This window comes from Marmota monax, unplaced genomic scaffold, assembly GCF_021218885.2.
Source record: "Marmota monax isolate L192 unplaced genomic scaffold, Marmota_monax_Labrador192_F-V1.1 WCK01_AAM20220418_F8-fsc00010, whole genome shotgun sequence".
Classification (NCBI taxonomy): domain Eukaryota; kingdom Metazoa; phylum Chordata; class Mammalia; order Rodentia; family Sciuridae; genus Marmota; species Marmota monax.
The window spans coordinates 533,153-550,983 of NW_026692321.1; the positions used below are offsets into that span (position 1 = coordinate 533,153).

Genomic DNA, 17,831 nt, shown 5'->3' on the forward strand with positions numbered 1-17,831 from the left:
AGGTGGGACATTCCACCTGTGACACCACGGGCTCTTTTCTGGCCCGAGTTCCTGATTTCTTTGTGTGTGGGGATGGCCCCCAGGTTTCTCTTGAAGAAACGCCCGTTCCCATGGATGTTTAGGATTGTCTCTGGCCTGGTCCTTCCCTCTCCTTCCAAGGCCGCGTCTCTGCTGCGCATCTCCTCCCAAGGAGAGATCCTGCAGGGAGTCCTTTTTGCATGCCCTTCCTTCAGCGCCAGTGTGCTGTTCCAACCACGCCGTTTTCCAGATCACCCCAGACTCCCTGTTTCCCAGCATCTGCCAAGTGCTTTAGCTTTTTTGCCAGGGTCCCATCTCTGTGTCTGGAGTGTCTTCTGCTTGGCGTTCTGACGGCTCAACTATTTCCTAACAAACCCAAGCACACAGGATTAGGATTTAGGGTAAGAGGGATTCATTCTTCACATAGTATTCCATGCTGTTGGAACCTAGGAAATGTCAAGACACAGTTGGACTTTGGATGGAGACGTAATGACAAGATTAAGAAAGGAAAGGAACACTGTGGTAGTTTGGGTACAGTCAGTGTGGAACAGCAGTCTGTCACTGGTTAATGTATCTTTAATGTGCTTATTTCTTAAAAAGAGTCATCTTGCTCTGCTTTTTAATTCTTGTTATTATGACTCCACCTGAAACCATAGTATGCTTAGAAACTCATTGGGAATTGAAATCTCATCAGATTAATGGAGGGGTTGAAGGAGACAAGGGCTTCCCAGTGACACATCTCAGTCCAGGAGGCTCCCCCGAAGCCGAGCACCGGTGCACCTCGTGCCAGCATCAGACAGCTCAAGACAAGACCCCGTGAAAACAAGTGAGTAGCTGATACACTACGAGCCTTAAGCGAGTGACAAAACAGTGCAACTTTGCTTATATGGTCAAAGAAGAGCATTAGACCGACTAACGGGAATGATGGTTAAGTGACGTAACTCACCTAACAAGTGCTAAGCTTTCCTTCGCCTGCAGCTGTTGATGGAAACACCCTGTACGCATCTCACTGAAATAAAGGCGAATGTGAGTCCGTAACAGTGACCTAGTCCTGTGGCTTGCTTTATCAGTCAATCAGCACAGGGCTTCGTTAATTACCCCCGCTAGAGATGCCAATAAAGCCAGGGTGCTTTTGATCTAGCTTTGTCTCTGACTCAGGATTTTTGTGACAAAATGAAAACAGCATTGATTCTTTAATTGATTTTTAAAATTCATTGCCTGCCCACTCTCTTTACAATTTTTTCCTCTTTATTATCTTGATACTACCCTGTCACCACAGTTAAGTATTTTATTGTTTTCCTAAGAGAGAGGGTCGATATTGTTCAACACTGGAGTCTCAAAAGCTAAGCGTTAGTCATCAATAATGCTAAGTGGGATCATGGTGGATTGAAAATTAAGTAGTGCAATGTTTAGGGAATTACAGGGTTCCAGGAAAATGAAAGTTGTATTTCTCTATACATAGACGATCCATTTAGATTCAAGTAAAGGAGAGAGCTTCACCTTCCAGTGGAAAAAGTGCCCCCTCCAGCACATCTGCAGTGCCTTCCACGTCAGGCTCACTTTTAATAGGACGCGAGGTACTGAGTGGATGGCTCCGAGCAGCCGGGTGGGAAGGAGGGGTGACCGGCTCCAGCCTAGTCTAGAGGCAAGCCAGAGGAAGAGGACTGGAGGGCCAGTTGGCACCGCCTCACCAGGGTGTTCCCACACCTGCTGACTGGGCTGGGACGCGGATTCTCAGTCTCCTTCCTGTCCCAAAGTGCACCCAGGTCCCCCTCCCAGCATCAGGGGTGCCTGATGATCTTGGTGCTCTCCCAGCCCTGCACCTGTTTGAGGCCTGGGGCGAGGCCAGGGGCTCTGCCACCCTCCACCCAGAAGACCCTCTTCCCCTAAGCTGTTGGCTCTGGCAGAGGCAGAAGAGGCGGCAGCCCCGATACCTTGCTGCTGGTCTCTCAGCCATGTTTCCGTTTGTCCATCCACCCCGAGTCTGTGAGAGGGACAGGAGGTGAGATGAAGCAGATGCTCTAGTGGGTGTCCAGCTCTTCAGTAGCCTTTATTTGGACATTCATGTTCCATTGGGCAGTCATCCAGGATAGTATCTGTTACAGAAAAGTGATTTTTTAAAAGCAGAATAAAAGTCTTATCTTCAGGCCATTTTCTGGGATGTAAAACATCAGTGGGATTTTGCCATGGAAAAACTCTCAATTAGAAGTGTCAGCCTAGGTCCCTCCCATGGGGTGAGAGGAGATCAAGGCAGTTGGTACAGCTCATGCCTGAGCAGCAGGAGTGGGTCCCAGAGAAAAGCAGAAGTGGCTCACCTGAGCTCAGCTTGCTGGTCCCCTCTGAGCCCAGAGCCCGCCCTTGCCCTTGGCTGTCACTGTCCATTCCTGTGATGAGTGGTCATTTTATCACACTTCTCCTGACCTCAGAGTGAAGGGTTTTTGTGAAAATATGACCATGGGATGCACAACCATTGTAGTCACAAAAGGAAAGCATGTTATTTGTATTTATTTGGTTTCCCACGTGTGTTGCAGAGATGCCATCTGTAATTTTAGAATGTATGACTTGGGTTTCATCGGAGAATATGCTTGGCATGTGTGTTGTTTCTGTAAGGCACCAGACAACCTTGAGTTCACCTTGTGTAACTATGAGATGGTCATAGATAGTTTTGGACACCAAAAGTAATACTTCCTCTTTGCATTTCTGGGAAGGCTTAGTGAGAACTCTTTATTGGCTGCCTGCACTGCTCTCTGCATAGGGACTCTTAGGGAAATTCATTCCTTTGATGCATAAAATGGACAGTGGTATTTTGAAGGAAAAGAGTGCTTTCTTCCATGAGTGTTTTAGAGGCAAGAAAATCAGAAGCATGGGGAGGGAAGGTGCTGGAAGGTCCAGGGGATGGAAGGTGCTGGAAGGTCCAGGGTGGGGAAGGTGCTGGAAGGTCCAGGGGAGGGAAGGTGCTGGAAGGTCCAGGGGAGGGAAGGTGCTGGAAGGTCCAGGGGAGGGAAGGTGCTGGAAGGTCCAGGGGATGGAAGGTGCTGGAAGGTCCAGGGGATGGAAGGTGCTGGAAGGTCCAGGTGGGAGGTGCTGGAAGGTCCAGGGGAGGGAAGGTGCTGGAAGGTCCAGGGGAGGGAAGGTGCTGGAAGGTCCAGGGGAGGGAAGGTGCTGGAAGGTCCAGGGTGGGGAAGGTGCTGGAAGGTCCAGGGTGGGGAAAGTGCTGGAAGGTCCAGGGGAGGGAAGGTGCTGGAAGGTCCAGGGTGGGGAAAGTGCTGGAAGGTCCAGGGGAGGGAAGGTGCTGGAAGGTCCAGGGGATGGAAGGTGCTGGAAGGTTCAGGTGCTTGGCCTTGACAGGTGGTGCTCCGTGAGCCAGCAGCTCCTCCCTGAGAGAGATGGGAGGAGAGGCAGTGGGGAGCAGGGCATGCCCAGAGCATCCATCTGCCAGGTGTTGCTTCTCACTGGCTCATCTTCAGGGCTGTCTGCACCCGTGTTTGAAGGCAAGGGATCCTTGGCCCTGCAGAGAAGAGCTGTATAAAGAAAGTTTACATTTTTGCTTGTAAATAGAAATCAGTTTTAAAAGACAGGCTTTTAAAAAAGTTATAATAGATTCTTGATTCAAGAATACATCTGACAAATTGGTAAATATTGCAGGCAGGGATTACATATGAGCTTCCCCAACAGTAGGTACATTTGGGGCCAGTGAAAAATGTTCCTAAACGTCCCTTATTTCCTTGTGTTCTTGAAGCCTGGTAATTTTCTCTCAACATGATTGTCTTTGTGGGCCACTCAGATGCCCCATGTTCCATGTCACTGGCCACATACCTATCACATACTCTGTGTCACTGCTGGCCACATACCTGTCACACGCTCAGTGTCACTGCTGGCCACGCAATGCCACACACTCCATGCACCTGCAGCTTATGGATGAGCTGGACACATAGGTGGCCGCTTCCTTGCCTGCAGGGCAGTGGACATGTGGGGTCTCTGGGGTCTTACATTTAGAAGCACCCTGGAAAGGGTACCTTCAGTTCTCTCATATAACTAACAGGAAGTGGAGCCATCTCCTGGTTGAGCTCAATGCTGTAATTTTAAAACCTTAGTCACTTTTCTATTATAATAGAAACATTTGTAAGCCAATTCCAGGTCTCCAGGGAGAGTGTCCTCTGTTCTCAGTGCATGCTCAGGTGGAACAGGTCTGGTGCCAGGTTCAGATGCAGTAAGATGCAGCCAGATGTGGAACCCACAGTCTGGACTACCTGTTGCTCTTCCTCAACCAGAGGCTGCGCAGACCGGCAGTGGGTGTGGGGAGGGGGCTGGGCTGTGTAAAAGGGGTTCAGAGCATATTTTAAATGCAGTGCTTTTGTTCTTTTTGGGATGTATGGGAATATGCAATTAAAAATCAAAATAAAAAAAAAAAATAAAATCACGCATTTACAGGTTAATAGATGGAGAAGATGATGCTAAGTGAAGTTAACCAATCCCCCCAAAACAAATGCCAAATGTTTTCTTTGATATAAGGAGGCTGATTCATAGTGGGAAAGGGAGAGGGAACATGGGAGGAACAGATGAACTCTAGATAGGGCAGAGGGGTTGGAGGGGAAAGGAGGAGGCATGGGGTTATTAATGATGGTGGAATGTGAGGATCATTGTTATCCAAAGTACAGGTATGAATAAAAAAAAATCAAAATCATATTTTAACAATTAAAACAATAAAAAGATCATCTAAGTAGGCAAAGCTGATGATTTTCTTTTCCCCAAAGAAAGGACATAACCCAGTTTAGAGATTTTTCCTGCAAATGGTGAGCTTGGACATTGTAGCTGCATTGCATTTAGGTCTTGGAGGTTTGATGTGCAATCAGAAGACAAGAGCCAGCGCCTGACCCCTCCCCTGACCCCTTTTGGGAACTATGTGCAGGGCCATTGACCCCTCCTTGAAACGCATTACTATGTCATTGACATTGGCAGCCTGTGAGATGAATGCCATTGTTCTCTATGTCACATTTTGGTGATTAAACCCTTCAGAGCAATGGTCCTCAGATCCCTATCAGGACTCCTTTATGCTTATGTACACCACTGGGGACCCCAGAGAGATTGTGTTTATGTGATCACATCAGTAGTTACCATATTAGGGATTAAAATTAGGAAATTTAACAAGATTTACTTATTGATTCACTTAAAAATAACTACAATAAGTCAGTTACATGATACTATGAATAACATAGTTTTTGTGAAGAAGGATTCTGTTTTCCAGACAGTAGTATTTTCCCTTTGGTGCAATCTTTGGCCTAACTGAAGGCAGCTGGCTCTCATGTCTCCTCTGCACCAGGTTTTTGCTGTGTGCTACTTTGGTTACAATAGCTGAGGGAATCCAGCCTCCCATGAATCTGTACTTGGAAAAGAGAAGTGTATTTAAATGGCTTCTTCAGACATAACTGTTTATATTCTTTGGTACTACACCAAAACTTGACAAGTGATAGTTTCTTAAAGGTTAGTTGCCATGTGAATCAGAAATCATGTCTGTGAACTTCAATTCTTTGTTAAGTTGAAACCCATTGTTACAGCTTGTACTTGGAGCACATTTTTACCATGTGTGATTTTGCACCATGGTGCACCATCAATCATTTGGAAAAAATTGGTTCATGAGTTCTGCAAATGTTAACATATTTAACTATACAACTCTTACAAAGTCACATACATTGCTATTTCTACCAGTACCTTTAGAAAAGGCTCTTAGCTTTGGGAAGCTGTCAAATCATGTGCATGTTTTGTAAATTCTAATTTGTTTTGAATGCTCAAATTTTATTACTGGGTCCAAATGTAGTCAGTTGCTTTCAGTGACATTATAGCTTCATTTTGTTCAAGAAAGGGTCAGTGCAATGGCCAATTGTGAATAATCTAGGTTGTTACTTTGCTGTCAGTAGAATGCTGTTCATGAACCCAGGGTCTGCTGTCTGTGCTATTGAGTGATCGCACGCCTGCATTGTGCTGCTCTGAAGTGTAGCAGAAGTACCTCCTGTGCTTCCTGTTTCCTTACACAGAACAGGAAGCGGGCATGGACTAGACGTTGATGCGTAATAAGAGTATTAATTTTTATTTCTCCGTCAAGTCATCAAATGGCCTTTTAAGTGACACTGACATTTTCCTAAAATTGTGAGTACCTTGGAGTGAGGAATCCAGTGGTGGCCAGAGCAGCCTGGCCCTCCTTTGTCCTCAGCTCCAGCAGGACTTCCCAGTGAGTTTGCTGCATCAGTGCAGATGCCACATTGGGAAAGTGGCCAGCAAGTCACAGATTTATTAAGGACACAGGTGACCTTGCTGACCCCCTGGATGGTCTGCAGACTCCCAGGGATTCCCCCACCCACCTTTGGAGGGGCGGTGGGTTAGCTGAGGTTGGTGGTGATAGTAATGCCTTCATAGCCTGAGACGGTTCATTTTTAGCAAGAGTCTCAGGTAATTTCTGGGTTAAGTAGGAGTTCCTTGGCACCTGTCCACATGCTGGAGCAACAGGTCCTGATCAGAGTTACTGCAGAGAGAGGCAAAGGGCTGGGCTGTGTGCCCTGTCCCAAACCTTGGATTTCTCTCATGTCCACTGTGTGGGTGATAGGATCCCACGGGGCTGTTGTGGAGAGTGAAGGAGATGATTCATGAATAGAGCTTGGCATCAGGCAGAACTTGATGATCATCAGCTATTATTATTTGATGGAAATTAAAATATTAGATGTTTAAGAATTAGAAAATATGAAGAAAAGATCTCTAAAACTGTACTATGGCAGTGGCAGTGGAAAGCCAGCAGCTGTGTTTGTGTGCTTAGGGTGTAAAGGGTAGAGTCCCTGGAAAGCTGCAGGCTGCTTCTCCTCAGTCTTGGCCTGGGTGGCTCCTGGTCCAGTGGGAGCTGGTTGGAGCTTACAGGCTCCCTGTTCCTTTGTCACTTGGCTGCTGCTGGGGGCTCTCTCCCTCCTCCTGAGGCTGTGCTGCATCCCTCCCTCTTTTGTGTGTCTGCCTCCTTCAGAGCTTCCGGGTCACCAGGACCCTGGAGGTACTGCTGCAGGGTCCACTGCTCCCTGTCACCCTCTGGGCTCCTAGGACACTGGCCTAGCCTTCAGTCAGGATGTAGCACTCACAGACCTCCCTGGAAGGGCCTGCATGAGGGACTGGGTTTTCCTATCTGCATCCCTGAACATCTTGCTCTTCATGTCTTGGTGTGTATAGTCTTTGCAGTCAAGTCCAAAGGAAGATTGTTTCTCCTTCAGCATCAGGTTCTGCACATGGAGGCAGTGTGGTCCTGCACATGGAGGCAGTGTTCCTGCAGACGGAGGTAGTGTGGTCGTGCAGACGGAGGCAGTGCAGATGGAGGCAGTGTGGTCCTGCAGACGGAGGTAGTGTGGTCCTGCAGACGGGAGGCAGTGTTCGTGCAGATGGAGGCAGTTTGGTCGTGCAGATGGGAGGCAGTGTGGTACTGCAGACGGAGGCGGTGTGGTCCTGCGTCATGAAGTCACGCTTGGTCTTCCTCAAGCCCTTGACTTGCTCAGGTGCTTCTTTGCATCTTTAGAGGGATGCGGCTGTACCTAGCTCTGAGTCTTACATGCCAGGACAGGCACTTCCTGCCTGTGCCCAGGCCGACTGCAATCTCCCACCCCCTTCACCTCTCTTTAGCCAACCCCCATGTCTCTGGAAGCCGATGAAGGTGGTGTTCACTGGCTGCTCCAGGATGAAAACCAGGCACTGCACCTGTAAATGCACCACTCCAGACGTGGAGTGCAACCCGGGCTCCGAGTGCCAGTCAGGCTGCGTCTTCATGCCCCAGAGGAAGAGGCCTCCCTGTCTGTGCCTGCTCAGGCTGTTGCAGCAGAACACCGCGGATGGGGTAGCTCCTCAGCAGCAGGCCTGCTCCTAGGTCTGAAGGCCGGGAAGTCTGCAGTCAAGGCTCTGGCAGAGGTGGTGTCTGGTGAGGGTGTCCTGGCAGATAAACGGCACCTTCACACTGGCACGAAGGAGGGGCCTGGGAGCTCTTGGGGTCCCCTTTGGTCCCAACACAGAGATCTACCCTTGTGACCTAGTCACCTCCTAAAATCATCATCTTGAGGGAGAGGCTCCAACATGACTTTTGGGGACACGACATTCAGACGAGAGCACTGATTACCTTCCCCGTCCTTCTCTACCGCGTCTCTGCTCCTCTGCCTGCCTGCACCGCTGCTGTCACTGTTAATCCTCTCCTGGAGCTGTCCTCCTCTCCAGTGAGTGGAAAGGAACTGAAAGGTCCTTCCCCCACCTCTGACCTCACTTCCACTCTTAGCAACCTAGAGTAGTCACTGCTCCATGGAAGGTTCGCTGCGGCCGCTGTTCACGTCAGGCTGAGTGCTGGCCATCATGTCCAGCATCTGGCCTCCTCTCTGTTGGCCATCATGCCCTTGGGATGGCTCTGCCCAGTGCTCTGGGGCTGCCCTCTCTCCGCCCTCTGCCCTCAGTGGTCAAGCTCAGTGAGCATGTCTTCATCTACCCTGGAATTCTCTGGATATTTTTTTGACACCAGCTATCAGTCTCTCGTCACCAACCTGCTGCACTCCGTGGGAGGCACTCTTGGCTCCCATCCCAGCCTGTTGGTGCTGTGCCCTGGCCCCACTTCCAGCAGCCACCGGGGCTCTGTCTTCCCTACTGGCCTCTCTCCTGCAGACTCCAGAGGCGGTCCAGCTGTCCTGACCACCCTCTCTCATCCCACTTGTGCTTCCAAATGCCATTTTACCCCATCTGGGATGAAACCTCTGGTGATTCTGATTCCTGGGGACCCTTGGTGGCATGTAGCGTCTACAGTCTGAGCTCATGACTGTTAGGAGCCCTGCAGTCCCGGCTCCATGTGCTGAACCACCACACACTCTCCCCTCTGTGGTGGCAACGGGGCCATGCGGGCTCCTCCCTGCAGCACCCCTTCTTCCAGCTGCTCATCCCCTATGTCCCTCTCCCCCAGGCTGCTTGCTCCAAGCCCCGCCCTTCTCAGGGCTCTGTCCTGACCAGCTCCTGCTGCACACGGTTCTGACTACACTTGCGTCCGGCTAGTGGAGGTGCGTCCTTCACTGTTGACCTGTTAACTGCCCCACTTTTGTTTCCAAATGCCACTTCAGCCTCTCCATTAATTGTGACATTGCTCTGTTCAAACCCTTTATTGTCCCGCCCGAGCCTGATTTCTGAGAAGCCACGTCTGCCACTCCCTGTTTGGTAGTGCCTCAAATCCTGCCAGACCGTCCACGTTGACATGATTGAGCGGGAGGACTACCATCTTGTTTGGTATGCATTTAAAACCCGTTGATTAGTCTCTCCACATGACTGTAAATTCCTGGGGACAAAGACCACACTGTGCAGTTCCTGGGTGGCCCACAACATTGCCTGGCAGAGCCCTGGGAAGAGAGCAGGTGGTGAAAAGACCACTAGTGTTTGGTTGCTGTTTGACGATTCCAGGAAACAGGTGTTTAAAGGCCGGATCAAGATCGGAGTGTCACCGAAATGTCTCTATTTCCAGAAGGAGCTCCATTTTCCATATTCTTCCTCTGTGCCTAACGTTGATGAAACGTTTCTTATTCCACTCCATGTAGGCCCATTATCTTGCTTCCTGATTTTTGTTTTCTTGGCTTTGATCCTTTTTTAAAATATTTTTTTTCATTAAAGCATCACAATTATACATAGTAATTGCATTCATTTTGACAAAATCATACATGTTATTTGTTTTTTGGAATTTGGTTTTGTGAGTTCTCTCTGTATTCTGGATGTTAATCCCGTTAGAGGAGCAACTGCAAAGATTTTCTCTTGTTCCACAGGCTGTCTCTTCATGCTCTTAAGCCTATCCTTTTCTGTACAGATTTTTAATTTGATGGCATCCCACTTACTGATTCTTGGTTTTATTTCTTGAGTTTTAGGGGTCTTGTTGAGCAACTCAGGGCCGGCACCTCTATGATGGGGTGTTACCCTATGTTTACTTCTAGCAATTGCAAGGTTTCTGATCTAATTCCTAAGTCCCTGATCCATTTTTATTTGACTTTTTTTTATACCAAGGCTCATTATTTGACTTTTGTGCAGGTGATAGGGATCTAAATTCACTCTTCTACATATGGACATAAAATTTCCCAGAACAATTTATTTAAAAGATTGTCTTTCTCCAACATATATTTTTGTCAAGTATCACAAGGCTGTAACTATGTGGGTTTGTCTCCATGACTTCTATTCCGTTGGTCTGCATGTCTGTTTTGATGCCAATACCATGCTGTTTTTGCTACTCCACCTCGTAGCATAATTTGAGATAGGTATTATGATGCTTCCTACATCCCTCTTCTTGCTCAGGATTGCTTTGGGTATTCTGGGTCTCTTATTTTTCCAAATGAATTTTAGGACTTTCTTTTTCTAGTTCTGAGAAGAATTTTATTGGTATTTTGATGGGGATTGCATTGAATATTGAGATCACTTTTGATAAGATGGCCATTTTAACATTATTAATTCTGCCTATTCAGTAACAAGGGAGGCCTTTCCATCTTCCAAGGTCTTCTTTAATTTCTTTCTTCAGTGTTCCATAGTTTTCATAGCAGTGAACTTTCACCTCCTTGGTTAGATTAATTTCCAGTTATTTTATTTTTTTGAGGCTATTGTAAAGGAGGTACTTTTCTCAATTTCTTTCTCAGCTGTTTTTTTTTTGTTGTTGTTGGAACATAGACAAGCTATTGATTATAAAAAACAGTCATGAAATTCATCTGGAAAAATAAGAGACCCAGAATAGCCAAAGCAATCCTTAGCAAGAAGAATGAAGCTGGCGGCATTACTATTCCAGACTTTAAACTATAGAGCAATAGTAACAAAAATAGCATGGTATTGGCACCAAAATAGACCTGTAGACCAGTGACACAGAATAGAGGACACAGAGGCAAACCCACATAATTACAGTTATCTCATATTAGACAAAGTGGCCAAAACTATATATTGGAGAAAAGATAGCTTCTTCAACAAATGGTGCTGGAAAAACTGGAAATCCTTATGTAACAAAATGAAATTGAACTTCTATCTCTCATCATGCACAAAACTCAACTCAAAGCGGATCAAGGACCTAGGAATTAAAACAGAGACCTGGCGCCTAATGGAAAAAAAAGTATGCCCTAATCTTCATCATGTAGGGTTAGGCCCCGACTTCCTTAATAAGACTCCTATAGCATAAGAATTAAAACCAAGAGTCAATAAATGGGATGGATTCCAACTAAAAAGCTTCTTCTCAGCAAAAGAAACTATCAGGTGAATAGAGAGCCCACAGAATGGGAATACATCTTTATCACAAACACATCAGATAGAGCACTAATCTCTAGGATACATAAAGCACTCAAAAACCTTAACACCAGAAAACAAACAAACAAACAAACAAATAACCCAATCAATAAATGGGCCAAGGAACTGAACAGACACTTCTCAGAAGAGGATATACAATCAATCAACAAATATATGAAAAAATGTTCAACATCTTTAGCAGTTAGAGAAATGCAAATCAGAACTACTCTAAGATACCATCTCATTCCAGTCAGAATGGCAGCTATCAAGAATACAAATAACAATAAGTGTTGATGAGGTTGTGGGAAAAAAGGCACACTCATACCTTGCTGGTGGGACTGCAAATTGGTGTAGCCAGTATGGAATGCAGTATGGAGATTCCTTGGAAAACTGGGAATGGAACCACCATTTATTTGACCCAGCTATTCCACTCCTCGGTTTATACCCAAAGGACTGTATACTACAGGGACACAGCCATATCAATGTTTATAGCAGCACAATTCACCATAACTACACTGTGGAGCCAACCTAGATGCCCTTTAGTAGATGAATGGACAAAGAAACTGTGGCATATATACACAATGGAATAGTACTCAGCATTAAAAGAGAATAAAATCATGGCATTTGCATGTAAATGGAAGGAGTTGGAGAATATAATGCTAAGTGAAGTAAGCCTATCCCCCAAAACCAAAGGCGGAATGTTTTTTGATATGAGGATGGTGACTCATAATGGTCATGGGGTGGGAGCATGGGAGGAATGGAGGAGCTTTAGATAGGGTAAAGGGGAGGGAACAGAAGGGAGGGGGAATGGGCGTAGGAAAGGTGGAGGAATGAGTTAGACATCATTACCGTCAGCACGTGTGTGAAGACACGAATGGTGGGAAAATACTTTGTGTATAACCAGAGACTTGAAAATTTGTGCTCTATATGTGTAATATGAAATAAATTATATTCCGCTATCATATATAACACATTCAAAAATAAATCTTTTAATGAATAAAAAGAAAAGCTATTGATTTATGAGTGGTAATCATGTATCCTGCTACTTTAGTAAATTTATATATCAGCTCTAGAAGTCGTCTAGTGAAATTTTTTGGGTCTTCTAGATATAAGATCATGTCATCAGCAAACAGTTTGACTTCTTCTTTTCCAATATCTACCCTTTAATTTCCTTCTCTTGCCTGATTACAGTGGTTAGAGTTTGAGAACTGTATTGAATAGAAATGGTGAGAGTGAACATCCTTGTCTTGTTCCTGATTTTAGGGGAAAAGCTTTCAGTTTTTCTTCATTCAGTATTATGTCATCTATGGGTCTGTCATTTATAGCCTTTATAATGTGGAGGTGAGTTCCTTCTATCCCTAGTTCCTCCAGTATTTTTTTTACCCTTTTAATTTGTTTTAATTAGTTATACATGACAGTAGGATGCATTTATGCACTTTGATATATCATATGTAGACGGGATATAATTTCTCAGTTTTCTGAGTGTACATGTTGTAGAATCATATGGGTCATGCAGTCACATATATACATACAGTAATAATGTATGTTTTGTTCTACTATTTTTTAACATGAATGGGTGCTATGTTTTATCAAAGGCCTTTTCTGCATCCATTGAGTTGATATAAGATTTTTGTTCTTAGTTCTTTTTAGGTGGTGAACTATATTTATTGATTTGCATGTTGAACAAGCCTTGGTGTCCCTGGGAGGGAGCCCCCTTGATCATGGTTATTATCTTCTTAATGTTTTTGAATGTGGCTTACTAATATCTAATTAAGGATTTTTGCATCTATGTTCATCAGTGATATTGGTCTGTAGTTTTCTTTCCTATATGGGTCTTCTCTAGTTTTGGTATCAGGGTTGTATTGGCTTCATAGAATGTGTTTGGATGGAGTGCTCCTTCCCTTTTAATTTCAGGCAATATTTGAGGAAGACTGGGCTTAGTTCTTTAATTTTTAAAGTTTTGATAGAACTCTGCTGAGAATCCATCTGGTCCTGGGCTTTCCTTTGTTGGTAGGCTTTTAATTGCTGTTTCAATTTCATTACTGATTTAGGTTTCCTGTATCTTCTAGTTCAGTTTGGGCAAGTCATATGTGTCCGGAAATCTGTCAGAGTCTTATAGATTTTGCAGATTATTGGAGTATAAATTTTCAAAATAGTTTGTAATGACACTTTGGATTTCAGAAGTGTCTGTGGTAATATGTTCTTTTCTCATTTGGATAGTTTGGAAGGGCTTATTAATCTTATTTATCTTTTCAAAGAATTACTTTTTGTTGTGTTGGATTGATCCTGTGTGTAGTTTTTTAAATTATCAATTTCATAAAGTTTAGTTCTGATTATTGTTATTTCTTGTCTTCTACTGACTTTGGAGTATTTTTTTTTTAAATTTTTTCCCTAAGGCTTTGAGGGTAGAGCATAAACTTATTTATTTGGGATCTCTCTATTTTTTTTTTTTTTTTAATGTAGGCGCTCAAAGCAAGGAATTTTCCTCCTAGTTTTCATACTCTTCCAAAGATTTTGATTTGTTGTTATCTTTGTTTTCATTTGTTTCTAAGAATTTCTTTATTTCTTCTCTCATTTCTTCTTTGATCTATTCTTATTTAAAATTCATTTGATTTCCATGTGTTTATGTGGTTCCTATTATTTTTCTTACTGTTGATTTCTAGTTTTATTCCATTATGGCCTGATAGAATGCATGGGATTATATTGATCTTTTTGTTTTGCTAAGACTTGTATTGACACCTAGAATATGACCTATTTTGGAAAAGTTCATGAGCTGTTGAGAAGATGAATTCAGCAGTTTTGGGATGAAATATTCTATAAGTGTCTAGTAGGTCCATTTGATTTGTAGTATTATTCAGGTTAAAATAACTTTATTGATTGTATGCTTTGGTGATCTGTCTATTGGTGACAATGGTGTGTTGAAATCATCCAGTATTATTGTATGGAATCTATCTGGGATTTAATATCAAAGAATATTGTTTTAATGTAACTGTGTGCATTAATATTTGAGGTGTATATATTTACTATTATTATATCTTCTCAATGGATTATTCCCTTTACCACGATATAATGCCCTTATTTGTCTCTTCTTATTAATTTTTGACTGAAATCAGCTTTGTCAGATATGAAGATAGCTACTCCAGTTTGTTTTCAAAATCCACTTGTATGGAATACTTTTTTTCCATCCATTCGTCTTCTGGCTGTGAGATCTTTGCCCATGAGATGAGTCTCTTGCCAATAGTATGTAGTTGGCTATGATTTTTTGGTCCATTCTGTTAGTTTATGTCTTCTAATTACAGAGCTGAGATCATTTATATTCTATGTTATTAGGGACATGTGTTTGTGGCTTGCTGCCATTTTGGTTTTCTGATATATTTAATTCTGTCTTGATTCTCATTTAACTGATTAGTCTTCTATTGATCTTCACTTATTTGAAAGTTTTGAATTTTGTTTTTGGGTTCTTCTATGTGCAATTTATCTTTGAGGATTCTTTGTAGAGCTTTTAGTTTATCTTTATCATGAAAGTTTTTATTTCCCCATCAAATATGAAAGAGCTTTGCTGGCCATAGCAATGTTGGCTGGCCATTGTTTTCTTTTAGTTCTTGGACTATCTGGTTCCAGGCCCTCCTTGGTTTTAGTGTCTGCGTGAGACCAGAAGTGAGTCTTATTGGTGTGCCTCTGAATGTGACCTGGTGTTCCTCTCTGGCAGATTTTAATATTCCTTTTCATTTTCTGTTAGGCATTTTGATTATGATATATCTTGGATAACTTCTCTCTTGGTCAGATCTCTTTGGGGCTATGTATGGATCTTATACGTGGAGGTTTATATCATATTTCTGAGATGGGAAAAGTTTTCTGGGACAATCAAATTGAAAATATTCTCAATGCCTTTAGTTTGTATCTTCATGTTTTCTTCTTTCCCAGTGATTTGGTCTCTTCATGTTGTTCCAGATTTCTTGTACATTCCAATCATATTCTATTTTTTTCTTGTATCGAATTCTGTGTACTCAAATCTATGTATCTTGTCTCGAAGGTCTGAGTTTCTGTCTTTGAGGGCTGAAGTTCTATTTTGGCAATGCTTTCAAGTGAGTTTTAAATTTGACATTGTGCCTTTCACTTCCAAGGGTTCTGCTTGGTTTCTTTTCACTGTTTCTATCTCTTTATTGAAGTGGTCTTTCATTCCTGCATTTGTTCTCTTAATTCCTTCCTTAGATGTTGTTTTAGTTCATTGAACATTTAATAATCAATTTTTTACGATTTTCCCCTGGATTCTCGTCCACTTCTGTATCTGAGTTTTGATGGGAGAGTTGTTTGCCTGTTTCCTCATGTTTTCAGAGGTCCTGGACTTGTGCATCAATTGAAGTGCATTCTCTTCCCTCTTTTATATGCATGTCCTTATGTGTGTAGTTTTTTTTTTTTTTTTAATTATGGGATTTCTTTATTTTTGATGTATGTGTAGATGTCAAGGTAGGGGCTGGGGGGAAGGATGAAGTTTCCCTCTGGTTGTTCCTCCTTGGGGTCTGGTTTTTGTTTGGGGGATTTTGTCTCTCACTTCTATGGGCTGAAATTATGTTTAGGCTCAGGCATCAGGGGATCTACTCTGTAGTCTTGAAGGGTCTCAGTCACTTTCCAGCCCCTCTTACAAGGAGGGGTAAGCTAGGAGTAGCACCACAGTTAGTAACTGATGGGTAAAGTCAAGTGTCTGAAGTCGGCTTTGGTGTTTGTAACGTTCATTGCCACCTGAGGGGAATCTTTGCTCTTGCTAGAGTTAGCGCGAGAGTCCAGACGTTCAGTGTTGGAGGTTCACAGTCTCCATCAGGAGGGCTGTTCCTTGGTGGGGAGTGTGCACATGGCTTCAGATTCTTACAGCTTCGCCTTCAGGATGGCAGTAAATCCATGAAGGAAGGACTCCTAGGAGCAGGTAGATTTTTTTTTTTTTTAGAAAAGCCTATTTTTGTGTTGTGCTTACACTGTTTTTTTCCAATTAATGATAGTTTTTGCATTATCATTAATATTTATTGGACTCTTATAATTCTCATAGTAAATAATTTTGATAAAAATGTAAGGATTTTGATTTAAAAGATCTCATTTCTTTTATCCTATAGACGAGGAAAAGAGTTTTCTTTTGAATGCAAACATATGCATAAAAAGAGTAATTTATTGTCTTAATAGACACTTAAAATAGTCTTGACATAATTTCAAAGTACTTGTAACTGAAGAAGAATTCATAGGGAGTGCTTTATTGATGCCACCTTTCACCCTGGTTCTGGCCTCTTGTACTGTAGATTAGGGAAAAGTCTACCTTCTAGTGAACTATCAGTGACATTTCCTTTTGGCATCTGTTTTGCAGGATCAGATTGTCATTTACAACTTGGAATTTGAACCGAAGTAGTGACCCCTAAAAAAGTGGCAGGAATGAATGTGTCATCTTGTGCCTGAGTTTCTGGTCTGGTGCTTCTGTGAAATGTTTCAGAAAGAATTTCAGGAAATTTAAAAGGAAGTAAGGATTTTGCAAAAAGGTTTTGGTGCTTAATTTTGGAGGTGGGGATTAGGACTCAAGCTGTTGACCACACATGTCCAGTTGCTGCATTCCAAACTGAGTGGTTCTAGGAGGATGGTTTGATAAGATGCAATTACAGCAAAGGCTAATGTATCTCTCATCTTTAAGTGCTGGCTTTCATAAAAGTGAATATTCCAGGTATATGAGGTCTCTGTGGTCAATCCCAATTTCTTCTTTTTAAAAGCTTGCTTGTGGTCAGTCTGTTGCCGGGTGGCCCTAAGGATTCTCTGTTGTGTTGCTGTGATGTTTCCGCGGGGTTGAGGCTGCTGGTGGTGGCTCTCTGCAGAGTGGCTCTAGCTGCTGTGCGGTGTGCACCTTGCTGTTCCCCTGGACTGTCTTCTCTGGGGCTCTTGCTGCAGGTGTGCTCCCAGCAGCGACCCTCACTTTCCAGCATGTGGCTCCTGATCTTGGCAGGGAGCAGAGCTGAGCTTGCTTGGGCTTTCCTGTCCCCCAGGCTCGGATGCCTCAGCGTTGTCAGGGCAAGTGCTGTCCCTGGCATCGAGGTTTTCAGATAATGGAGCTTCTCTAGAGCCCCAGGAGCTGTGGGCTCCCAGAGATGGCCAAGGTTGGCACTTCACACAGGCCCCTTGCTAACACCACAAGCAGCCCACGGGTCCCCTCCAGAGTGATGATCTGGCACTGTTTTCTTCAGCACCACTACTGAGGTATGATTTGCGGACCCTGCAACTTGAGGAGTTAGGCAAATGTTGGGTGCTGAGGGAGGGGGCTGGTCAGGCTTCCTCATCAGATTTTGGGAGTCAGCCTTTCTGTAGCTCTGTCGCCAATGTCCCCTTTACAATTTTAGGCGCTCAGTGGCTCCTGGTAGTCACCTGCTGCCCAGAGCAGGAGGCTGTGCCCTCAAGCTGCCAGGGCTGGGCTGGGGAGGTGCCCTCAGTCTGTCCACAGTGGACTGTTCTTGTGCTGCTGCTGCCCACCTTTGGTGGTCATTGAGGACCCTTGCGGCAGC

At 44.0% G+C, this 17,831-nt stretch overlaps 1 protein-coding gene across 1 annotated transcript in view; it reads left to right on the plus strand.

The window, feature by feature from the left end:
* The window catches only part of Dcdc2c (doublecortin domain containing 2C), a 67,109-nt gene extending 59,203 nt beyond the window's left edge, over nt 1-7,906 (plus strand). The window contains exon 11 of the mRNA XM_046441686.1: nt 7,688-7,906. Coding sequence (XP_046297642.1) covers nt 7,688-7,906 — 219 coding nt within the window. The remainder of the gene's footprint in view (nt 1-7,687) is intronic.
* The last annotated feature ends 9,925 nt before the right edge of the window (nt 7,907-17,831 follow it).